This window comes from Macrobrachium rosenbergii, chromosome 13 (genome assembly GCF_040412425.1).
Source record: "Macrobrachium rosenbergii isolate ZJJX-2024 chromosome 13, ASM4041242v1, whole genome shotgun sequence".
In the NCBI taxonomy this organism is placed as follows: Eukaryota; Metazoa; Arthropoda; class Malacostraca; order Decapoda; family Palaemonidae; genus Macrobrachium; species Macrobrachium rosenbergii.
Genome location: NC_089753.1, coordinates 21,623,918 through 21,651,323, shown reverse-complemented (window position 1 = coordinate 21,651,323; position 27,406 = coordinate 21,623,918). Strand labels below are relative to the sequence as shown.

Here is a 27,406-nt window from a genome sequence, read left to right as displayed (position 1 = left end):
AGGAATTTTTCTTGAAGAGTATTTGCCCTGGTCAAGATCTTTTTCCCTCTGGGCCTTCAATATTCTGTACGATCATTGCTTTCTTTTGGGGGTGTTGTCCCAGAAGTAAAAGGGGGAAGGGGGAGAAAGAGGCTTACTAAGAAAGTTGTAGGGAGAGATCCTTCCTGGAGTAAACCTTCCACTGCTTATGCGCTCCTTTTGTCAGGTTTTACATGACTCATTTCAAGGAGGAATCTACAAGGCACGTGACCCACTCTCCCTTTGGGACACTCTACTGGAGACTCAGCCCTTGTTCTTAGGTTTATCTCCTTAAAATACTTAAGAAACAAAGACAGAGGTGTAGATATATGAAAAACAGCTAGATGAAGAGATGTTGGTGAAGTAACAGAGTTTTCTGCAGATTTCTTTCTGTAAACCATTTCTAGTTGATATTCATCATCCACTGTCTCCTCTCTTCTAGATCCTGACTCTTCTCAACCTTAAAAAGTGTAAGGAGCCTCTCCTCTCCGGGGTAGTTGCCTCTTACCCCACTCTGTGTCATTCACAAACCGTGAGTTCCCCCCCCCCCATTTGCATTGGAGCCAAGAACACACTCGACGATGATGATTAATAGCCTGCTTGGACTCTAATGGAAGGGAATGGGGAGGGGAAACTGGATGTGACTTTCCCTGTATTGGACACAGTTTAGGTGTTGCAAATTGTTTTTGTACAATTTTTTATTCTAATTTTCATAATTTATTTTTTGTTTAAATTTTTGTTTGCTGTTCTGTGTTGGATAGAGAGTATTCCATGGCATTTAGCTAGCAGAAATTGTTGGTATAGGCTGATGACTTACAATCACCAGAAACATCCATTTTGAAAGCTACTGGTTGTATGATTTACTTTTTAATTAGTCCTGAAGAAATGAACCCAACAGCCATATACCGAGCACTGACAGTACATTTTTCTCTGGATAATTTTTTGCAGTGTAGTCAAGTACATAAAGGTTGGAAGAATGTCCAATAAAATAATAATGTCTTCATGTTTATTATAAGAGGTGTACAGTAACATGTCAAAATAATTTAAAGAAAAAGTAACAAAAAAAAACATCAGACTTTTTTACTGTTCCTAGGTTCAGTTTGGTATTTTACACAATTTACAATACTATACAATGGAAATAAAACATTTCCTAATTACACATTTTGTCCAAAAGATACTAAAACAAGGACAAGACAAGCTACAAAATGGTTTAGGAATGTCTTGGTATGGCAAGACCAGTTATCCACTAACAAAAGTTTACAGCCAAAATAAGAATACATAAATGAAATATTAAGCATTGACTGTCCATAAATTCAAGACCTTGCAGACATGATAACAATTCTAATACTTGAAAGTCCTGGGGCGTTTTAAGATGTGTACTTACTGTGTATATTTTTGAAAAACTGGAGTAATCTTCTTTTGCAAAATGGAAAGTAGATTTTTTTACTCTTAAACTGTTAAATATTATATTATTTGCAATGTTAGCACCAAAAGTATAACTCTGAATCATGTATTTGCATTGCCCGTCCTGAAAAAATTGTCTCATAAAACATGGTTTCAAGTATGAAATAACACTTTAGTACTGTGCTGTATGGCATACTATATAAAGATTCCAGCAGTGTTGAAAAATATATCTATATAATAAAAGTGAGTGTTGCAGAAAATAGGTAATTATGCCATAAAATACAGTAGGTATTGTCAAATTTTCATGTGGAACCAAACTTCTACTTCATACACTATTTAGACTTTTATCATTAAACATTTTGTGACTAGTTTAGTTCGAAATGTGCTGTACTATTCAAATAACTATATATGAAATACAAATCTTTGTTCCTCAATTTATATTTTTTGTAAACTCAATACTGCTAATTTTTTTGTTTCTCTTTTCAAGAGGGAATAGGCATGTCTAAAATGCTTTACAATACAAAAAAAAAAAAGTGCAAACTTGGCCATGACTTGGGACGGTAAAAAAGAAATATTTACATATTAAAAGCCAACAAATGTACAGAAAACAAGAAAGAAATCAGCCCAGAAATTAGTTATTGGTGAAACTAGACAGGACAGATTCTGTCCTTAAATGGGGCATGCCAGTGGCCAAATTTCAAGAAATTACCAAAAATTAATTATCAACATTTCTGAACATTTTAATATCCAAGTAGACACATTCTAAAGTGTTACTGTACTACTCAACAAAATTTTGCAAAGGTTTTACGACCAATTTTTTTTATTGAGCACCAAATAATCACAAAAATCCCTTGCATGAAAATGAAAATACAGAAAATATCATAGTAGGGTGACTAAAGAAAAATCACAACTTTCAAGTATAAGTGATTAGATCATACAGTTTTGTGATAAATTGTCACTCACACATTAAATATTGAATTCACCATACCAAGGGGAATTATATGTGATGGTATATTTCTTATTTGTAGAAGTACCTTCGGAGAAAAAATCAGCTTTCTACCTATCAAAATTTTGATGTTATAACAATACACAATTTTTTCTTTGAAGTTTTCTCAAAACTTCTAATCTAAAAAAGTAAAAATTCATTACTCAGAAATGACTACATAGAATTCAATGAAACTTTGTTGGTCTGTAGTACTGTATAACAACTTAAGTAAACTTTGTCTTTAGGGTAAAATGTTTTATTCTGCAACTTTTCGTCTACATAAATAATGAAAAATGGATTCAGTTTTTTCCAACTTTAATCATAAAAACTTGAAGGTGAAAATCTGAAGCAAATCCCACTGACCATAAGGTCAGGAAGCCATGTTATTCATGGGGCCTTATGGCATCAGCACGTCCCTTAAATCATCAGAAAAATGAAAAAGCCAAAGAAATAACCATAACTTCTCCTAAGGAACTTGAAACATCTCTGCATGAATAACATCTACATGTGTCACTGTCTGTATTTATTTTTGTACAAAACACAAAGATGTGCTCATGACTAGACACAGGGTATATGACACAAATGGCCTTCAGAAGTTCTACTCTTCTACACAAGTGACATAAATACTACTAGGAGAATGACGTCAGACATATTTACAGGACAAAATTAAAAATGCCTTATTCTTGAAATCATTTAAATCTAACCTAAAATTAATTGTTCAAATCTGTGGGAGCATAGATCATGGACTACTAAAAGAATAACAAACAAAAGATAATCCCAAAAACATGTTACTGATTTCAAATTAACCTTCCAAGTAAACTGTTCCACGTTAAAAAATGCTACTAATAATCAGCCATTTCATAAAAAGTATGAAACCGTTAGTATTACACATACCTCAGTGTGCTTTTGCCTTTGTCTCTCTTGAATAGCACCACGTTAACTTCTACTCTGTACCACATATGAAACATAATTTGATAAATATCTCAGGCTAAAGGGCACCTGTTACATTAACGCACTTATACTTCATGTGAAAAAACTGCTAGAGACAGCTGTCACAGGAAAATTCTGTAAGTGTTCCCAATCTGATGATCAGCAAAAGAGAAAACCAAGGATGTTTGTTTTTATGGTAATGTCATAAGCTTCGGAAAATACTGCATCATACAAAGGCCTTCTGCTTTTGTTCATCAGAGTAATTTTGTGGTTAATCATTGGAGAGTAAAATGAATGAGTTCACTCATAGTATCACTGATATATCAAGAAAATATTAAACCACTTCTTCCTAATGAAGTTAAATCACATGGAATGCAAGTAATTTATCATACAGTAATTGTTATTGTGTATTAGTACATTAAATATTTATTCAGTGATAGTACAGTATTCAGCAGAAAAAACTGGTAAAGCATATGCTTCAGTAAATCAGACTTAATGACCAGACTTAGAATTCCTAACACTCACCTGCCTAACCCAAAGGGAGGTGTCAAATTAGGAAATTTCAACAAAAGAGAAGCCTAATATAGTACTGTATACGTATAATATATATATATAGATATGTATATATAATCCATGGAAATCAATCAGTTTTAAACAATTAAACAAGTTATATATATATATAAGATACACATACAGGGAAATCAAGTACCGTGATAATTGTTAATTAAATACAGTACATCAGAATGTAAATTTTCAAGCACCATGCTCAATGTAGCATTCAGCCAACACTAAATTTAGCAAGAATATGTATGAATTTGTGCAACTACAATGTGTAGATTTATACTAGTAGTAAAGTTTTTTCCCCATTTTTTTTTTTTGTATTTTCCAAGGCGCGTAAGCTACAAATCTAGATTCACAACCTTCATCTTACTATAGTAAAATATAAATCCTCGCTTCAGTATAAAAAACTGAAATATTCAGGCCACAGTGGTACACATATCACAATTGTTTACTTACCCAGCTCAAAAAAGTCTTTCAATTTAGCACTGCTTACATGATAGGCAACTCTTCAAGTAAATCAATCTACTTGAAAAACATTCCTTTTCCTGATTAGGCTCCTTATATTATGTTACGGTACTCAGATGACTGCTAGAGGACTTTTTCATAAACAGCTGTACTTTATCGTACATCCAAAAAATACACATAACTTATTCTTTCTCTTTTCTTTTGTGCGAAAGAGTATTACCACATAATAAACAGAAATTGCTCATGTATTACAAACAAAAAGTCTGATTGATTATGTGTCACCTTGGTACAGTTTAACTATGACATACTATTTCCCAATACAGCAGCAATGTTTGGACCTTTTCTAAATCTAAGCTACAATTTCAGTTTTCTGTTCCCACAATACACTGAGTTATAATTGGTAACAGTTACATAATAGCTGTCAGTATTAGAAGTATTAGGGTTACTTAAGCTACATATTTCTAACTTTGTCGCTTTTGATGTCTGCAATGTTGATAAAAACTTTAAACCAAATTTTAATCCCTTAAACTATCCAGTATTTCCTCTCACATTTTACAATATTGAGTGACCTTGCATTTTTAAAATATTAAGTAGTAGTAAATATTTGATCATGGTAGCTTTCAAGTTTGGAAGCTCAAAACATCTCAGCTGGCTTGAATATAGAAAATAGTGTTTTAAAAAAAAAGTAATACAAAAATACATTTGTGACCAGAAAAGTTGTTATACTTAAAACTACTCAAAATATTACTATGACTTGTATATTTTTATATAGTACACAAGAAGTGTACAATGACTCCATGATCTAAGGAGAAACAAATTTAAATCAAACCTAGGGAATCACCCTATAATGTTTTATACACAAAAAGGTTAGTACTCCTAAAACGTTTTGTTCTTCAGTATATCTTTTAGTCATCACTTTTGAAAACATTTACTAAATTAAATAACATAAACAAAAGCAGTTTTCTTTAGAATTCAAAGAATTGCAAAAGAACTTACAGGTGTTTGCAATTTAACTATACTGTATATTTAGTTTCTTTGACATATATACTGCACAGTATCCATATTTAAAAGAACTCCCAATCTCCTTGTAAATTCGGCAATAAAATTTCCACCTCAATGAAGGGTTGGAACTCGTAACCACTGACTGATGTGCCTAATTAAATACCACTGGTCAACTAGAAAATGTGATAAGCTTTTGGACTGTATAAGCACTTCTTTCATAATGGAATGTAGCAGTGTAAATGCTAAATGTATCAGTAAATATCTCTAGGTACTTTCCTATAAAATGTATAGTACTTTTAGTTTCCTATATTTCACTTCACTCAATTCTTTCTTTACATTTCTTTTCTATTATTTGCAGTTTATACACATATACAAACCTACATCATACACACTCATAATACACAGTACACTGAATCTGTATGTGTTCAGTAAATGATAAATAGTGTGGCTGTTTTTCATTGAAGAGATACAGCTACACATATTACAGTACAGTACTCTGTAATCCTTAGAAATAAATTACTGCAATCTGAAGCTCTAGAAATTAGTTGCCTCAGTTTCAGTAAAGAAATAAAATGAGATGGGTGAATGAGTGCTGCAGTACTCTGAAAAGGCCTCTGTCAGCTTACAAAGGCAATGCAGTTTATGCAGTCAGAAATCTCTTGAGTATCAAAAGAAGTCCAAATCAAGGCAATTGTGATACTGATCCTGAGATATAGTATGGTATTCTACAGCTACATGTTGAATAACCATATTCATGTACAGTATATTTCTATCTTGTAAAATGTATACTGTATACAGGGGTGCATGTGGCTTGCTTAAATCCTTTATAGTTCCATTAACACATGACTGCTGTCTTCTTGTGATGATAGTTGGTGACACATGCATTTAATTAATGGTACATTATCACCCTATGGCTTTTCTGTATTGAGATAAACTGTGAAAGACTTGCTTTGTCATACAACATTAAAAGGAACTTACATTTAACATAGACATTTGGTAATAAAAATCTAGATACCTAAAAGCGTCTGATAACGTTGGGCACTGACCTGAACATTCTCAGGAACCGTATGAGAAAATTACAGTATACAGAGTCATGAGCATCAGGAAATCAATGAAGTATGATTTCTACAACAAAATGCAGCTCTTTGTGAAGAGTGACATATTACTTTAAAACTCACGTGGCTAAAACCGTAATTCATTGTACCAATGAATGAACTTACATAAGAAATTTACTAATCTAAATGAACATTTGTAGCGTTGGAGTAAAGCTTTGCTGCTTGTAAAGTTGTTTTCCCCGACATCCCGCTTGGTGCTTCCTCTGCGTCCTTTGCTTTTCTCTTGTGGGTGTTATCAGCAACCTACAATAAAAAAAAAAACACGGGTAATAATAGCATACTACATATAATTGTGGATGTGCTAAGAAAAAAATAGTGCATTAAAAAATTTTAATATTGTTGTACAAGTTTTACATCTACATCATGCCAAGACAGACCGTATATAGAGACTAGCCCAGCAATTTTCCTAGTCTCACTAAGACCAAATACTATAAATGAAATGCAGGCCTATAGCTTGGCCCTTGAAAAAGAGGCACAATAATGACCACTAAACCCACCAAGGGCTAATGTACTGGTCATACAGGGTATCCCTAGCACATCAACATACAACCAATCAACTCAAAACCACCACCTAATTTGTATTCTGGTTTATGTTCTATTTTATGCAAATAATAGTACAGTTGTAGCATTACAGTTTAAAGGTGTTCTCAAGGTAAGTGAAGAAATTATGTTACAGACTTGTCGCCTCAGAACTACCATCTAAACTAGTGCTAATCTTAATATCAAGCAGCAGATTCAAATTTTCAATCAGTTTGGAAGGCAGTCAGCAACCCTCTACTCTCATTAATTTCCCTTCACTCACAGTGCCTTGTTTACCTACTCACAGAACACCTATCAAAACTTATGTAAAATGCAGTATTACTTCTGTAATCTTACGCTTAATGAAGTAAAATGACATAAATAAATTACAGTACCAGAAATAGTCTTTAATTCATAAAGTTAGAATCTCAATTAACATGTTACTGTACTTTTTGCTGGTCTTACCATAGTGTGGTCTCTCTGTTTCTTCTTTGTGAAGTCCACTATGCAAATCCGACAGAAAAGCACAATACTCATCAGCATTATTACCGCCAAAACTGAAAAAGATATTAAAGCAATGATTATTTATTTTTATTTGTATAGCCATGCTTATATGTTACCTCACAAATACTATACCCTGTGATCAATATTGTAACACACTACTTGCTAATAAAGAAGGCATTCTAGGAGTAGATCAATTTACATCACCTAGTGACCCCGACCAGATTCCCTCTAAGAACATTTTGATGAATGGAATATATAAAGGCACAATCATGGTGCTTGCCAAAGTAGATAACCAACAATTTTCCTAACGGGGCGTCATCTGAAAGCGCTTTATTAGTGGCCTAAGCATGCCAAATATGAAGCCTAGCTCATACAAGTATCAGGTAGTTCAAGAGTTGTGGCCAAGGTCAGGAGTTGTAATTAAAAAAATGTATGGTATTTTGACCCATGATTCTGCATTTTGGCAAATTCCTTACATGAAAAAAAACAAAGTGCACACTTTCAAATGGATACATGAAATGGTCATACAGTACTATTTCTCATTAGGCATATTTATGCATGATGGCTGTCTTTGTACCAATTTTGACTGAACTGCCTTCAACTGTATATAAGTTGTGAGGACAAGGTGAGGGTGATAGGCACTGACAGACACACACACAGACAAATGAAGGAAAAATAGTCTCTGACTTTGTCAGCTGAGGAGTACAGTACCTGCACACCCTCCTCACTTAGCTCTCGTAACTGGAACCTACAAAAATTTGAGTTAAGGGCGCTCACTGGTAAATTTAACACATGGGTGTGGTAAATCTACAACTCCTCTATTTTAACCTTGTACATACATCTGGAAACTGCTTTCAATATAAGCAGCCAGTTTACGTAGTGAATAATTTATAAAGCTTAATACATAAAAAAATAATTTTACTGGCATTTTATTAAATGAAAGTTCATTAAAAAAGTTTTATGAAAAAAATAAAGATGAATAAACTTTGAGTGAAACACATCTGAATAAGAGTTTTCAATCAGGAAGGGCTGTCTGATGTTGCAAAATGTTTGGGCTTGTATTTCAAATACTGGCTACCAGTTCTAGTTGTTCTTCAGGTAGATATCTGTCAGTTTATGTAACTCTTGTGAATTACTCATGTCTGCCTTCATCTTAAAAAAAAAAAAATCAGTGCATTACATGTGCAATCAGTTCACCTGCATAGAAAACTTGTCTGTGGGCTCATCTCAAAGAAAAACTAAGGTAAATTCAACCAGTACATTCAGATCATCAGTTTTGAAGACTTGTCTGACTGATTTAAAAGCTCCCCCTCCCCCACCTCTCTCTCTCTCTTCATGTGAGGTTCATGAATAGCTCGTAAATAATCAGATTTAGCAACTGTTAGTTGCTTTATTTCCAACTTTAGTAGGTAATGTAATAGAACTATAGGTGTGTGGCATTTGAATACAGTACTAAATGAATTAAACCAGAGGATTAGGCATGGAAGTGCTATAACAATAGTTAAGATTATCAAGTGTAAATGAACAGTATTTACATCGATGAGTATAAAGTATTGTGTGGCATTTTAGATTACCCTAATTAATATAGTTCCTTGTCAGGTCCAACTATAAGGAAAAGACGGTCGTAAAAATAAGTAAGGAGTGGCTAAAGCAGCTTGACTGGTGCTGGTGTAGTTCAGACAGATAATTAAAGAATATTTAAGGACAGTCAATGTCTACTTCTTGTTATTCCACAATAACAGGTTCACATAATATTTGAGTTAATGCCCCGATTACAAAAGATATTAATTTTAAATTTTCAACAACTACGGAATAGAATAAGGGGTATAATTCACACTAAAATGTTCAGCCCTTGACCAAGGACCACTGTCTGACTCGAGATATTCACATGGTGGGCACTGATTGTTGTCTTCTAATCAAAATGACTTCTTGCTACATACAAACAGGCCTTCTTGTTTATGTCTTTGTGTTCAACCACTTTCTAAAGCTGAGTGAACAGCAAAGTACAAAAAACAATAAACTATTTGTTAACAGATTATTGTTCACTTGGTCATAAGTTACATGTATGTTTCATCACATGTCAAGCTTTGTGGAACAATTTGATAGATTTATTATGTTCTGAAATAAGAATACAAAAAAAAACATGCCCATGTGACCCCTAAGAATAGATTTCCTTCAGCACATTTGTCAATGTCCTTTCTGCTAGAAATGTTTCATGTACAAATTAACTCAAAACTCATCACCAGGTGTTTACAGATTAGCATACTTAAACAGAATCACTGATACAGTCCATCTCTTACCTACGCTGCCTAACGTATAGACTGGCAAAGATAGGTCATCCTTGTGCAAGACAATCCACCGAGTCATCCACCCTAAGACAGCAATACGGAATATTGCAAACGTGCCAATGTTCAGCATGGAACTGATACGATATCGCACCTCTTCTTTATCTACTCCTGTGATGATGAGCAACTGCCTTATGTGTAGGAAAATACTGTTCACTTCAACAAAAAGTGAAACGACAGCATACCTGGAAATAAGTCAAGTTATGAAGATCAGAAGTTTACCACAAGCACAGAGATCAAGAACATTTTACAAAGAATTAATCTTGGTTGTGAACATAGTGAAAAAGTCATACAAAAAATGAATGCAAAATTCTATAAGTTAGCTTGAAATCTGCATTTTTTGCATTGTACATGTAGGCCAAGTAATACCTGAAAATAATTTTTTCATGCATACATTGGATTAAATATACTCAAATATTTTTCAGCAATAAAAGGTGTGCGGTTTGTGTGTGTGTGTGTGTGTGTGTGTGCAAGAGGGGAGGGGGGCTGATATGCTGAGGAGCCTTCTGCATAGCTGTATCAAAGTGCTTGCAGTTATGCTGAGGAAAATTTCTCCATGAAAGGAGTAGGGTATGCTTGATTTAGTGATTATAGGATAAATGTTACAGCACCTATTAGTTCTTCGTTGGGCGAGTCCGTAGAGTTGTCGGCTAGCACTTGCTAGGCCCAAGTTCAAGTATCTGGCCGGCTAATGAAGAATTAGAGGAATTTATTTCTGGTGATAGAAATTCATTTCTCGGTATAATGTGGTTCGGATCCCACAATAAGCTGTGGGTCCTGTTGCTAGGTAACCAACTGGTTTCTAGTCACGTAAAAATAAGTCTAATCCTTCGGCCCAGCCCTCTCTAGGAGAGCTGTTAATCAGCTCAGTGGTCTGGTAAAACTAATATAAGATATCCTTAACTTTACAGCAGCTATTGGCTTGTTTTTCTCTGGAACCATCCTTTGGGAAACAACTTTATATATATATATATATATATATATATATATATATATATATATATATATATATATATATATATATATATATATATATATATATGTATGTGTGTGTGTGTGTGTGTGTATTATGGATGCATGTATGTGTGTGTGTGAGATATAAATGCAAGATATATTACATAAGGGTGCAAAATTGAGGGACAAGAAAATGGGTCATGAAGATAGTATGGGATTTTGCAGAAGATACAGCAGTGAGTGACTGAAAACAGTGAACGGATATTGCAGAAACTTGCAAAAGTTAGAAAATATTTCCTAAGAGTAAATGTGAGGTAGAGAAGGTTATGACAATAAATTGAAACCAGGGAGATGCTACTATGAATGTTAACATGGGAGGTGGAAAAGTAAATGCACTTGATTTGTAGAGCGTCTGTACAGGTTTTCAGGAGTGAACGCTACGGCAGATGAATATTGTGTCACAAATTGGGTGAAGAAAGTACTGTAACTGGGTGCGTGTAAAACAGTGGTTCTTAACCAAAGGTGCGAAGCCGGTTCCTAAAGGGGTGCGTGGATGCCTATGAATAATTAAATCAAAATATATTTTTATATATGCATGTTCTTTTTCTGCTAAAAATAAAAATAAAATAAATAAATAATAATAATCATTATTTTATTATTTCAGCAATTCAGGGGGTGCAAAAACTGACTGCTGATTTGAAAGGGGTGCTTTCATTGAAAAAGGTTAAGAACCACGGTTGTAAAAGAATTGGGAGAGACTTGGATTGTCAATGAAAGCCAAAGTGGGAATGAACGATGGGATTGTTGAGCCAACTCTTCTATATGGAAGTGATGTATGGATGTTGCATGAAAATAAAAGAAAAGAGAATAAAGCTGTGAGGATGATATTTTGTGCAGTGTATGTAGTCAGTACAGTATAGAACTCAAAGAGTGACAGTGGTGATGAGTAAGAATGGCATAAAAATTTAGCATAAGTGAAAGGATGGATCAGTGTATGAATTGGACTGTTTATGCAGAAAGAATGGAGAACAATAGGTTGGGGAAAAGTGTGTATAATTGAGAAGTGGTTAGAAGGATCTTAACATCCGCAGAACACAAGTGCATGCAAGGTGATGGTGAATGACGCAATGTGTCAGGTGAGTGCAACGTTACATGCTGCTGACGAGTCCTTGAAGTGAGTATGTCAGTCAGCCTCCTAGTGTTGAGGAAGTTTTTTGAGAGTGTATAAAAATAAATAAAAAGTAATTTCGAAAATGCAAAAAAATCTCTTACCCAATGAACATGCCAGTCCACACAGCCAACCCAAAGCAGACTATGCAACAAGCATGGTGAACCATTAGCTCATACGACGAGCGCTTTCGGTGGCACAGGGCCATGTCGAAGAAGTCGTGGATGAAATAGCCTGCGAGGTAGAAGAATAACTTACAATATGGAGGATTTAACCTTGTACAAATGTGGATAGGCCTGCGTAATTCTTTTTTTACGAAACATTATTTAATCTTTAATAAGATCATGTTACAATAACGATCTTTTATAAACCATAGCTGGCAAAGAAAAATTAGTCCTTGCAGCAATATAATGATTAAGAATCAACTTACCAACGGAGACAGAGATCAGTATGTGAGACGATCGGGTGTATGTGTCGATTAAGTCTTCGGCGAGTTTTGGATGTTCGTAAATGCTGGAAAAATGAGAAAATGTGAGGTAATATACGACTAAAACAAAGCCTTACTCAGTTAAAATAAGAGCAAATACAATATACAACTTCAGTGATGATACACCATATGTTCATCAAATCAATGGTAAAATACATAAGGTTTTTCTAAAGATAACCAACTCTAGGGTCCAATCTCTCACAATTTAAGTAGTTAAATTGCTATCTATACACCGTCCGAGAAATGTCAAAATACGCTATTTCCTTAAATCCTTTGTTTCATGACATTAAAAAGAAAAAACTTCTATCCACCCATCTGGCTGTCCGCTGGTCTATGCGATAGAAACATGAAAATTCTAAGGTTAATTCTCACAATGGCCCAGAAAAAAAGACAGAAAATGGTCAGTCATATTCGAAGTATGTACGTTCATATTATCTACCATCAATACAGGAAAATCTATTTTACTTCCACAGCAAGTGTCTAAAAGTACGTGGCAATTCATGTCCTCAGTATAGTGCATAATGCAAATTAGTTTTGGGGGTGCTACGAACACTTGCATTTGAGTTCGGTCACACTTGCTAGTCCGGACCTCCTGCAACCAGAACGAGTTCCCGCTGCGCACTTTATGTTACCAACAAGTTTCCGTTACAGAAGTTGCTGCTACTGGCGTCATCGTCCCCTACAACTCCCCACCTCAACCAAGCACCCTCTCCACAGTATGAATCTCGGCCAACAGTTCTCCCCTACCCTCCCCACTGAAGCAAGCAATTCCCACACTACCCGTTTTCCAAGCTCTTAATGCGTACATGTAAAATTATATCCAGACAGTTGGTAAAAGAAAATGCATAAAAATAAAATTGTCGACATTAACCAGCGGGAAATAAAACATATTTTTTTTAATTTGGCACTACCTTTTTGCTATAAAATTACAGGATTTTTACTCTTGTTTTTTCTGGATTAATGTATCTTATTATACAAGAAAATGTATTACGATATAATAGTGGCATAAAAGAAACATACGGCCACCTTGTTGCCTCAGCGACTTCAAGTCAAATAATCATAACAAGGATTATTACTATTAAAGCTGAACAAACATTCACATGCAACAAACTCAATATATAATCAACTGGCTGGGCACAGCTTGTGCTGAATAAATGTAAATACGTACAAAGGAAAATTGGAGGCATGAGTCCAATAAAACTAATGCAGGACAGGGACTGAGTGAATTACCATGGAAAAGAAGCAAAAATAACAAACGAAACGGGAAGGTTCGAGCTTCCCATAACATTCCTCCCGTCTATTGCCTCATTCTGTGAGTAAATCATTCCTGTTGCTGGTAAACGGCCTCATCCTGTCCTTTTCCCTTCAACTGTCCTTTTCTGTTACCAAGGGATTTCTCTCTCTCTCTCTCTCTCTCTCTCTCTCTCTCTCTCTCTCTCTCTCTCTGCGTGTTTGTGAGCAACCATAATTGTTAAATACAGTCATTCCTTCTGTCTAAGTTCGTATGTGCTTTTAACTGTACTTGTGGATTGACTCTACAATCTGCCAGCTTGCGCGCGCGTGTGTGTGTTTGTGTGTGTGTGTGAGCGCGCGCGCGAGTGATTGTTTGGAACTGCGCTTGTGAAATGAGTAGACACTTAAGTCTTGCAGCTTTACGTGTACGAGAAGAAACAGCAGCCAAGACCCCATTACAAACAGGAGGAGGCCATAATGACTTCCTTCCATTAAACTTTACTTCTTTTTTTATTTTCCATCATCACTGGAGCTCAAATACGTCTGATCTCAAAACATTTTCACCAACTTTATTTCAAACAACATTTCTGAGGGTAATGTGCTTACAACTTGAATAAAACAGTAAATTTATCTTGCTTAGTACTAATAAAGACATGTTACTGACATAATTTACTGTGTAGCCTTGCCATAAATAAAAACAAAACACTAACTGACAACTGCGAGACGAAAGCGTCCAAGCAACCAGGTCATGGTCGAGTTCCACAATTAAATAGATAAATATAACTGGCTTTTATTTATCAATCTTGTCATTTTTGCACACTAGCTTGCATTGCGAGAAAAACTAATCAAAAAGTGTGAATCATGATTCAGAGACCCGACAATGAGTAAAAACCAAGACCATTACATGAAACAAAGCTAGGTTTATTTATCAGCCTGTTACACACATGCGCCAAACGCGGCATTCTTCGAAATGCTTTCCGGGTACGAAAGAATGTTCTTCAGTAGAGAAGAACACGTGTTCAATTGCAGTCAAAAGTTCAAGGACGGTGAGAGACAATTTACATGGGTAAATGCCACGTGTAACACTCTCCTATGCTTCACGTTTAGCGCACATAGGCCTATTCTAAAAATCTTGCAACCATGTGGTGAACCTTGAAGTTTATGACTACTTAACTGAATTATATCATCTTTCGACATCAGTTATCCAGAGCTGGTCGCTTAATTAAAGTCGACTGTGTTTGTAAATATTAACTAACAAGAATAGCTTCAACTGAGGGTCTGGTATACCTGATACCGGTTTACAATAGCAACTCAGCGAACCCGCTGATCTTGGCTTCCTGACCTACACTGCTAAAATTTGTAATTTCCTTCCTGCCTCCGTTTTTCCACGACGTTTTCACTCTGCACGGACATGACGTTGCCAGTAACTTAGAAAGCAAAACTCGATGAAACCCGTAATACCAAAAAGCCTCGGGGATAAAATGACTGATTGATATAATATGTCTAGCGTCGTGCCGACTGTGCAATACGAAGTTATCACGTTAATGTATGGTGTACCATTGGTGTTTAATTCGAAATACGTAAATACTTCATTAAAAAAATTTAAAAAGTGAATAAAACAAGATATTCATTATTAATTTCATTTCACACGGATACCCGTGTGATTGGAGAACAGTAAAGTGAATGGCTCAGCTCATACTGCAAGATAGTACTAGAGTTACCATTATCACTTTATTTTGCAACATCCGTCTTAGGCCCTACCTTTTACGCTTCATCCTATAATAATAATAATAATAATAATAATAATAATAATAATAATAATAATAATAATAATGACTGCACAACACGGCGAAAAACACTTTCACAACATGTGATCGTAAACACCACGGGTTTATGGAATTCACAGAACAAATTCTTCAACTTAAAAAAAATTAAACGGACGGTAATAAACTTGTAGACAAAAAAATTGACGTTGCAGAGAGAGAGAGAGAGTTTTCGCCCTGCTCAGGAATGCAAAGGTTTCAATGAGAAAAACTTTGGCAACCGCCGCCTCAGCGAAAGGTGTCCTTGATAAAAGAAAGTACTGGGTGTAGCCTACCAGTAATTCATCCAAGTAATACCAGTCTCAATAGATTTGGTCTTTGCGTGCGCGCGCCATGAACTTATATAGAAATACTCGGGGATGGCATTTTATGTAAACAGAGTCTCAATTGGGCTTTAAAGTTTAAAAACTAAGTTCGTGGATAGTGGAAATATCATTAATTTCCAGGTACGATATGTTTACTCTCGTCTTACAAAGTCGTCGACAGATTGTCGGTTTGCTTGGAGGGTCGTCACAGCTATCCCACAACAGAGTCGATTTTGTCGACACTGAGGGTAATGGCGTCAGTTCCCGAGGAGGAATGTGCATTTGAATATTATGAAATACTGATGTCATTACCACAGTGAGTCGAGTTGACTTGTCATTGACAGTTTACAGCTCTCTTGAACAATTTTAGCTATGCGACATTTCAAAGATCCATTCTTTTCCGTAAGAAGGTAAGAGCCGTCAGTGCACCTCACGCGCTGCACCTTAGGCTTACTAAAGGGTGCCCGCAGCTTCCTTTCAGCCCGTAGCTGCGCTTTTTGAGCCTTTTGTTTGACCTCCATTCACGCTTCCTTTAGCCAATCTTGCTGCCCAACACCTCTGTTACCTCTTAGTGAAACAGTGAGGTTTTCTCCCAGTTCCACCTTTAGATTCTTATACTTCACCTCCTTTATTTTTAGGGTCTCTTAACTTGATGTCCAACCACTCCAACACCCGTTTTTTACTATCTTAAGCTTGGCTTGACAGCTTAAATTTCAGATTTCATACAATCAATTCAAATTAAATTAAATCAATCATCATTATCACCATCATCTTTACAATTGTATCTAGCAAGTAATATTCATAAAAATACAACAAAGGCATAGCAAACAAATATATATATATATATATAGAGGCATTTGTACAAAGCGTTTCATAAAACTTAGCAAACAAATACGGCATTTGTAAAGCGTTTTAAGAAGAAGCATCGACGTACCACACACAACACACTTTCTTCTCTTTTTTTATTAGAGCCAAAGAATCAACCCTAAAGGGATTTCATTTTCACCTTTCCACATCCCCTGAGGAACCCCTGAGTCACGTACTCAGCACTCAAGGGGAAGGCACAAAAGCCCTGACGACGAGCGACGCCACATGAAGGTCACGAACAAATAACTCCCAATAGGGGAGAAGTTGTCAGCGGATCTCATGCGGTGCACTGTAGGCATTACTTAAGGTTCTTTGCAGCGTCACTTCGGCCCTTGGCTGCAACCCCTTTCATTCCTTTTGCTGTACCTCCGTTCATATTTTCTTTCTTCCGTCTTACTTTCCACCCTCGCCTAATAATTATTTTATAGTGTCACTGCGAGGGTTTTCCTCCTGTTACACCTTTCAAACCTTTTACTCTCAATTTCCCTTTCACCGCTGAATGACCTCAAAGGTATCAGCGCTAGGCCTAAATTGTATTTTCACATACTCCTCCTTCCTAACAAATAAGGAATTATTAACAAAAGAACAGTTGTAAGGTCAGCCAGCGACCTCTCTTCATACGATGGTCTTCAACACCAATAACTTGAGAGAGAGAGAGAGAGAGAGAGAGAGAGAGAGAGAGAGAGAGAGAGAGAGAGATTAAAACATTAAAGTTTCATTCCGAAGGAATCGAGTACAGTCTGGAATTATTGGATGTTCCCAAAACAAAAAGATCAAGGATGCAAGTTAATGTTCCAGTCTGTCTAGGATAACTTGTGTATGTCAACCCCGATACCGATGTACTCACGCGCACACATATTGATACATACATATTTATATAGATGTGTATGTATATATAAATAAATAAATAAATATATATATATATATATATATATATATATATATATATTATATATATATATTATATATATATATATATATATATATATGAATGATTATCAAGGACATATGCAGTACCTCCTTCTATCTTGCAAAGATCGCTCGGTGAGTGACTATCTTTTGGATTCATCTATCTCCATAATTTATGGGGCTGTCCAGCGCACTTATAATGTCAAGACCTCCCCACAGAACCTATCTCTCTCTCTCTCGTTTTGCGTTTAAAGTTAGAGATAACAAGTACGTAATTCCCTGACTACATAACTGCTGATGATATTAAGAGAGGTTATAATTACATATAAAAATAACAATCACTGAAGCAGTTGAAATATAAACCTGGACGTGCTCACAGCATTTCTTTTCTCTGCAGTATACATACATACATTATACACACACACACACACACACACACACACACACACACACATATATATATATATATATATATATATATATATATATATATATATATATATATATATATAATATATATATATAATAGAAAGAGAGAATATCACTTGCTATGTTACAAGCGCCCCTCCAATGAATTTCTTTTGTTTCTGTGATTCCTGACTCATAAGAGTCAGAAACGTCTCCTGTACAGCGTCTTCAGTTTAACCACTAGAGCCTTCTTCCCAAGGTCTAGAGAGCGTACCCTCTTCTAGACCTTGCTTCTTCCCTTCCTTTCTCTCTTCTTTTGCAGGAGGGGGTTATACATAAGCGCGCTTTAACCCCTAAAGGAAAAAATCAACCTCTACCCCCCGAAGAAAAGAGAGAGAGAAAAAAAAAAAAACTTGTAGCTACGGGTTCACGGTGCACGAGTACAACAGGTATTTCGCTCTTATCCCTTAATCACGCCCCACCCCTCACAGTGACGTCACACAATGAATCCGCAGGTTAGCCAACATCCCCGAGAATACCCCGCTTACGAAACTGACACATTTTGAGTAAAACTCGATGTAATGGAGGAGCACTGGCATAAATTAAACATACTAATAAAAACTGACAATTGAGTTTCTATATCTCTTTACTGAACAAATTCTGTCAGTGAAATATCAGGTTATAAAATCAAAGGAATGCGAGCAATGGATGCCCCGCCCACTTAAACGTTTTATACATCAGGCATGTCAGGAACACTTGGGGACAACGACGTTCTCCTACCGTAGAAAGTACTCGAATATTTCCTTTTCAGGTCTCGTGTGACAAACCTTCAGCCCACTCATATGGCGAGTGTGGATCGTTTTACATGTGCTAATGCGACTCTCACGATGCAGAATTTAAAAAATCAACTCTCAGGTCCGAATAAAGGTACTTCTTTGACAGGTACTATTTCAAAGAAAAAGTTGTTTACAACTTTCAGTAAAGGGGGATATTTAAGTAATCATATTACAAAGCCGTTTATCGTTTCTTTATTTCAATATATTGATAATAATGTTATTGTCACGATCCTGAAAGTGAAATAAGCTGCGTATATGAAACGCACGCTTAGATTGAAATAGGGTTTTTAGGTCTAAAACTTCAGATTAATGTAAATCAATGCTTTGTGTCAAGGCAACTGGAATGCCAGATGGCCAAATCCAGCTTATGTTAAATGAAGAAGACTTCCTTTCGAAGATGAGTCAGTATTTGACAGCCAAGAAGCTGCACGGGAGAGAGGGGAACACGAAGTGTATATATGACCTGACGAATTAGCATGACACAGCTGCGTTAGAAAAAATTCCTTAAAATGATGAATCAGTCTCTTAACAGTCACAGCAGGTGCGTTTAAGCTAGAAAGACGTTCAATTGCAGCGGTGACACAAGAATCAAATTAACTGGAAACCAAATTTGGAAGGGGAGAGAAGCCATAATTAGAACCTCGTTTTCAAAGAGGGACTGGTGACAGGCCCTGTTCAGAACTCTTTGGAACATTCGAAATGACACTCACACACAGAGAGAGAGAGAGAGAGAGGGGAAGAATTCCAGAAAGTTCACCACCTCTGAGGCTTGCTACGCAGAAACCATAAATCTATAACGTCTTGATAACGAATCAACAAGAAAACAATTAGGAAAAGAAGCGGATGACTAATCGTATTCTACAAATACTAGTCCTACTGATGTTAGCTCCATCGAAAATTGCTATTCACGGTGAGTGCTTAAGTTATGTCATAACGGTCGTTCACTTATCTTCTCCCGATTTGAATTTGTCCATAGGATAAACTGTATTCATTGTCTCCAAACATATCGTTCTTTCTCTGCATAACACAACAGAACATAACATGGCATTTCTATAATTGATTCTATAATCGATTTGCGTGATTCAAGCAGCCCCCAAGACACGTGACAGCGCACCCGACTGAGTCTACATAACACCTGAGCAAGACCAGTTAAGTAACTAATACCCCGCCCCCTCAAACTCTCCCATTTATTGTTCCTAGCTATCTTTATTTATTTATTCTTTTGGCTGACCTAAAATGTTTAGTGTTGTCAATACTCGGATGGGTAACCAACAGAAAATAGTATGTCTTTAGTATGTACGGTCCTTAAACATGCGTGGGGTTGGCAGCTTAATTCCAAAAATTGGCTCTAATCCCCTACAAAAAAAAGTCGACAGCACATTCTAGAGCGATTCATTCAAAGGATATATATATATATATATATATATATATATATATATATATATATATATATATATATATATATATATATATATATATATATAATATGTGTAGCTACCAATATACAGGTAAAATACTTAAGCTACAATTATTCCAAATATAAATTATAAGATTATTCCAAATTCCAGCCATTTCTACGTAATGGGTAATCCGCAATTCATGTAAATATTAATATTAATTACAGATAAACTTTCACTCCCATCTATCTTCTCTCTGAGCATCACTAATAAAACAACAACTATTAAGAACATAAAGCAAAGCCAATTTGGCCTATTTCGTAAAGATAAGTGAGGGAGAGTTATAAAATTGGCGAGTTTTATCTGGGAAATCTTTCAAATGAGTATGTTTTAAAACAGTACTGATAAAGGGGTGGTACTACGTAAGTCTTGGGGCTCTACTTTTGGTCGGCTGATAAGAAGGATCGAAGATTGTACAGTAGCAACTCTTTCTTTACGCTGAAACTACGTTCTAAAATGTACTTGTTACAAGGAAAAAAATCCCATGATAATTTCTTCGGTTATCGAACGACGTAGCTATTGCTGATGTATTTTGTACATGAAAGCATTTAAAAACAAAAGCTCCCGTGATAATTTCCTCAATTATCGAGCAGCGACAGATATCGCTCTTGTATTTCGTACATGAACGCACCTTTACGAAATTATGATAATTTTCCAAGCAGCATCTGCACTCCCAATAAAATTACCGATACGATTGGAGTACCCTCTTGATAGGAACACGACGGATATGTTATACTCTTCAACCTCGCAAGGCCATGTTATGTAGCTCAATGACATCTCATACGCACGATACCGTTCACGTAAATTCAATGTATCTAATCGACTTCACGCATTGGTACGAAAGTTATCCAAGACCCTTAATATAGACATCATATATTAAAATGCAATATGAATATATTCTTAGTTTTACGGATAACACTCCTATACGAAAATTCCGATACATTCTGGCAACACATGCAACAGTTGGCGCCAAACACGTTATCAGGGATACCAACCGCTCGAAATCATCAGTGCTTTCGTAAGCCTTTCATAACTACGAAATCGCTTTCATTATGTTCCTGTAGAGTTTTTATAACCAGACAGTTTATAAAACACTTCAGGGGCTTATTACAGTATTACTCACACCCGAAATCATCAATTCCGGACTTCAGAGTACGATAGATTGGAGTTACATAGAAGTGAGGAAGTGATGTCAGCATTTGCTTAAGGTGTACTGTAGCTGCAGCATATCTGATGATGACGCAGCTAATGACAGAGGCGTATGAATGGCATCAAGGTCAAAGGCATATGAATGGCATTAATGACAAAGGCATATGGATGGCATATGATCTGACAAACTAATGCTTAACTATTAATCCATCCCTAAACCACCAAGGTAAAATTTTACGGATTAGAAAATTTCAAACACCAACATCAGTTGGACACGATGATTACAAGATACGTGCAGTAATTTTCTGAGATTATTTAAATGGAAGAAGTGGGATCATGGCATCATTGTAGAGATTCATGATATTTTAATCAATTACTCCCAAAATTACTGTCGTTTTAATAAAGAAGCTTGTCAACTAGGTGGCAACAATCTGACATGCTGAAAAAGGTTAGTACCACCTTTCTCCGGCGTAAGAATTCCCCGCAAGTAAGCCCGATTATGCAGGGAAGGTTTTCGTTCAAAAATTTGAATTTTGAAACTTGGCAGTTTACATACTAAAGTATACACATGTGCATAGCTGAATCCGTGTTCAGTGTGGTAGTAATCACGCAACTACAAACAGTAACTGAGCTGAGAAGAAGACGAGACTAATTTTATCTGCAGATAAAGTGCGTTTCAAAGTTGCCACAAGCGTTATTTTATCTCCAGACGCTTTCACTGCTGGATAATGAATGTGGAAACCGTCTATATCATCCGGTATACAGGCACAATATATAATAATTGCCACTGAGCAATAAAATATAATTGTTAACATTTACTACCCAGATGCAATGTTCAAGTCGCCATTTCGTAAATACAAGCAACATCTAGATACAACTTACTATACTGTATATTTGGTAGGCGGTATTCACATACAACAATTGCGAATGAATTTTGTATTCTTGGGTAAGAGGCTTGGTCTGATCTGTGTGCCACATTTTGACGAAATTATTCATGGACATTTCGCAGTAACGCTGAATGACAATTGCGTTTTTTTATCGAACTAATAAAGGTTTATTTATATTACGACGTTGCTATAGAAGATATCACATTGTAGGGAACATCCTTTATGAAACAATATTCTGTAAAACCATAAAATCATATAAATAGATAACGAAGACTTTCAAGGAAACATCGTGTCTGATGGATAACAACAAAACTTACGTTGAATGAACACCCGAAACGCCAGGTAGGCCCTACAACAGTATAAGGCTCCCAAGGTCGAAATACCATAACGTGGTTATACAATCTCAACATTCTTCTTTACGTAACCTGGAAGAATGGAGACAATGCGATGACAAATTCTTACCAGGACCAAGTGAATAACAGTGACCGATTCTCTCTCCTCTCTCTCTCTCTCTCTCTCTCTCTCTCTCTCTCTCTCTCAGCGTTAATTAGGAATCCCGTTGTGATATTGACTGAGGCAAGACCGTCCGTCCTTTGGGATACAATATCTCTGGGGGTATCGAGCCAATGGACATAGACTCATAAATAATAATCATTCTTTAAAAAGGGCAAAAATGGTTAATAATAATATTCAAAACAGGAATATGTTAACAATGAATGAAAGAACTGGATTAAATTTAATTGAATGTAGTGATTTATTACTATTATTATTATTATTATTATTATTATTATTATTATTATATAACTGAAGTCCTCTACGTCATGCGGCGTTGGAAATTTATTATTATTATTATTGGAAATATAACATCATACACAAGTCTGAACTGAAAACCAGAATAAAAACTACAGAAAGCAAATGAATAATGAAATTCTCAAAGGTCGCTGAGCAACTGGTCAGAGGCGGACTGGAGCAAAAGAACCTACCCTAACCTTTGAAGGTTGGAGACTTAAAATAACGCACCTGTTGGATAACTTCTTCTCAAATGTCACATTCTCCCCCCTCCACCGCCGCCCCCCCTTTTTTTTCTTTGTGCGATTCAAGATTCAAAGCAGTTGTTATAAGAACTACATACATGTGTTTCGAGATTATAAATAATATTATATATATATTTATATATATATATATATATATATATATATATATATATATATATATGTATATATATATATATATATATATACTATACATATATATATATACAAAACTATTTATGTAGTTTTTGAAACATATATATATATATATATATATATATATTATATATATATATATATATATATATATATATATATATATATATTATATTATGTATAGTTAATTTTGCTTTAAATTCCTAACAAGGGTTTCGACCAAGGAACTACCGAGATTTGTACATAAACCGTAGATCATTTTTATCATTAGTCAAAACTCCACCTATATATATTTTACAATTCCCTATGTGTCGAAAGCTGCCAACAGAACTTTGGTCGGTCAATCAATACTGAAGGTAACTTCGCTCGTAACCAATGTCCTTAGAAACTATTTGCGCGTGACTGAGCAATGAACAAAACGACCATTTTTGCATTGTGGGCGTTATCATAATGCTTCTGGTATCTTCTCGCGTATCCGTTTCGAAAGAGGCTACTGCAGAGTAGAATGGAATATAGAATTTACGTCAATGGCCAAGCACTGGGACCTATGAGGTCATTCAGCGCCGAAATGGAAATTGAGAGTAAACAGGTTTAAAAGGTGTGTAACAACAGGAGGACAACCTTGCAGTTGCACTATGAAACGATTATTAGGAGAGGATGGAAAGTAAGATGGAAGAAAGAGAATATGAACGGGGGTACAGTAAAAGGAATGAAAGCGGTTGCAGTTAGGGGTCGAAGGGACGCTGCAAAGAACCTTAAGTATTGCTTACGGTGGGCTACGCGAGGTGCACTGACGTCACTACCTTCCCTGCTATTGTATCCCTTTCTCGTATAATTTCATAATTTCTATAATTTCGACTCGCTGGCTACTTACTCCGTACGTGACCGCAGTGTGCCCTGAGAGACACATATAGTACTATTGTTCATCTGGATCTTGCCAGAATAGACTCCCTTTGTTCACAAGTTCAGGTCCTAAGTGGCCAGCGGCCATTTTCCAGTTAAAGTTGTTTGGAGTCGTGCTTGATTCAATCACGAATGCATTCCTTGCATGTACAGTATAATTATTATTCAGCGATTTCAATCAATCATTAAATCAAATAAAAAATGGCTATTGAACTTTCTAAGCAACCTCCTGTAGAATGATTTACCCATAAAACGTCGAAACAGCCCCTATGAAACCACGGTGCTTGCTTGCAATCGAGCTGCCGTTGAATCAAAGTCAACTAGAAACAGTCACAGCAATCACGAAACATCAATTGCTGTGATGACGAATTGTCCGGCGTCACAATTGCCTTGGTCGTTCTCTTTTCTTTAGATGCAGGCAGCTGAGTGGGGTCCTTTTCTGTTGTTCAAGGACGAGTAACTCGAGTTGTGAAATGAAACTGGTGAGAATTTTCCCTAATGGTCATAAAATGTGTATATCTTCATTAACTCGTCCAATTCTTCTTTGAGAGGATGCCGCATACAGTGTGCCCACTGAATGATACTGTAGGTGGTGCTTTTTTTTACCACACGTTTACATAATACATTTTTATACTGACATTTACTTTGCCTACAGTACAGTTTTATTGGTATTCAATGTTTTTATAAACTCTGTTTAAAGTTTAAGGATTGAAGAATCAAACGCTATCTCTGTGGGTTAGACAGCACCCACAGGTCTGCATCAGCCTTGTTATCCCCTTCAGCACCTTACCAGACTCAAGGTCCGCCTTTGAGCAAAGTAGGCCTAATCTGAACCAACCAACCAATCTAACAATATAATCTTCAATACTCTGGTCAAATATTCCTCTAGTTACTTTATAATATCATGTCAATTCAAAGTAATACTACAGCGTCCAGTTCTAACCCAGGTGCACTGCTTTCCGTCTTCTACCATCCCTCATACAACGAAGCCCTTAGGCCTAGCAGAGGAGACCAGGCGAATAAAACCAAGACCACCGAGTGGTCTTGATAAAGCACGGCTAAAACAGTAACATCATGTTGCTATGTGACCCGCCCTAACTGCCTGGTGGGTTTCCTGAGGAAAGGAAAGGCACGCAGCACAATATAAAACTCTAACAATATTTTGGCAACCAGAGAGGGTTAAATGCACTCTGGACTTCGCGAGAAGGAAATTACTTGACATTATACAACAATCGATCGTTCGAACGTTTCGTGTGTGTGTGTGAGAGAGAGAGAGAGAGAGAGAGAGTAGCTGCTTGCATCCCACGGGATAAGCTAATGCATCCACACGAGAGAGAGAGAGAGACGGCCTGCTAGCGTACCATTGTTTAAACTAATGCACTCAATCGAAAAGTAAGAGAGAGAGAGAACTTTACCTGCTTGCATCCTACGGGATAGGCTAATACTCACGAGAGAGAGAGAGGAGGGTTAGAAAGGGAAGTATCCCGACTCGCAGAATCGATTCAATTTGGTTTCATAAACTTCCTATTAACAATAGATCTCCTCTTTAGCTGGGGCATGTAAATAGCATGTAGCGTGAGTGAGGCTAGTTCGCGTGTTGCGTAGCCGTCCCTGTCTGAAAATATGTTTCTAGAACATCGTTCTACATAATTTGAGATAAAATACAACAAAAAGCAGAGAGAGAGAGAGAGAGAGAGAGAGAGACAGAGAGAGAGAGAGAGACAGAGAGAGATTATTTAAAGCCTTTATATAGCTACGCGAACCTCCACAATATGGAGACGCCCATAGACCTACACCCACACCTGACAAACATATAAGGGATAGTACTAGGCCTACCAGATGTTTACAAACACCTGCTATAATACACCTTCTAGTAGCGCTTGCCTATATGACATGAGATTCAAAACGCTCTTCGTGTAACTCATAATAAAGACAAATAAGGGAGTACTTTAAAAAAAAAAAATGCTGGGCTTAAGCCAAAACAGGAAACGCCAGGTAGGAAGGGGAGAATGATTATCATCATATTGCCTCGCTGAGCCGCCAAAACAAAAATCTGATGGTATGCCACTGGTATTTTCATCTGACCTCTTTAAGATGATATCATATTCATATTCAATATTTCTGTCCACGTTCCCTGTTCTTTTACCATTCCACATTAAACATAGGCCTATACTGACTATCCTACAGCTCTATAAAAATACAGCGTTGTAAAACTAAAAATAATCAACACTTTCCCTTTTAATATTTGTCTCTCTTATCTAAAAATTTAAGTTTCTATAAAAAAACAGACACGGATTCAACCGCCTTAAACCGCACTGAGAAAGTACGACACAGAATCAATCAAAATCTGAGTTTTGGAACATCCTGCAATCTTAATATTCAATATTTTTTGTATTCCCTGTCATGATGACTATAGAGATTACCATGCCCTATTAACTATATGCCTATAATCGACTCTTTAAACCACGCAGAATAAGTAAAACAGTTTTTAAACAACTTATTGCAAGACATTTGAACGAAAAAGCGAAACATCACTAAAAAAAAGAGCGTAATATGACAAATTGGGTCTAATGACCTTGGACGTCGGCGGGACGATCTATTGAGTCTATTCCTTCACAGGCTGGACCTCAATGACAGAATAATAATGCATTTATACAATTAATAATAATGCAGTGTATACAGTGAATAATAATGCAATGTACACAATGAATAACAATGCAGTTTACACAATGAATAATAATGCAGTGCATACAATCGTGGGAATCTCGGAAGTAAACAATGACAGCAATGACGGAAAAGAGCTGAAGCACGTGAGCAGCTGAGCAGGGCAGCAGACACTTCTTTTACTTCCGCAATTCTACTCTCTCTCTCTCTCTCTCACCTAATTCTTTACTAGTTCTTACTCAATACTCACAAGTGACTCACAACAGTAGGAAAATGATAGCTTCTTTCTTCCTATCTACAAATAAACTAAAGATTCCTTTA

At 36.2% G+C, this 27,406-nt stretch overlaps 1 protein-coding gene across 1 annotated transcript in view; it reads right to left on the bottom strand.

The window, feature by feature from the left end:
- Window positions 1–1,010: 1,010 nt before the first annotated feature.
- The window catches only part of LOC136844986 (TLC domain-containing protein 2-like), a 51,849-nt gene continuing 25,453 nt past the window's right edge, over window positions 1,011–27,406 (bottom strand). Inside the window, exons 2-6 of the mRNA XM_067114487.1 lie at window positions 12,401–12,483; window positions 12,075–12,204; window positions 9,804–10,033; window positions 7,465–7,556; window positions 1,011–6,723 (exon numbers count right to left, since the gene is read on the bottom strand). Coding sequence (XP_066970588.1) covers window positions 6,598–6,723; window positions 7,465–7,556; window positions 9,804–10,033; window positions 12,075–12,204; window positions 12,401–12,483 — 661 coding nt within the window. The 3' untranslated portion in view covers window positions 1,011–6,597. The remainder of the gene's footprint in view (window positions 6,724–7,464; window positions 7,557–9,803; window positions 10,034–12,074; window positions 12,205–12,400; window positions 12,484–27,406) is intronic.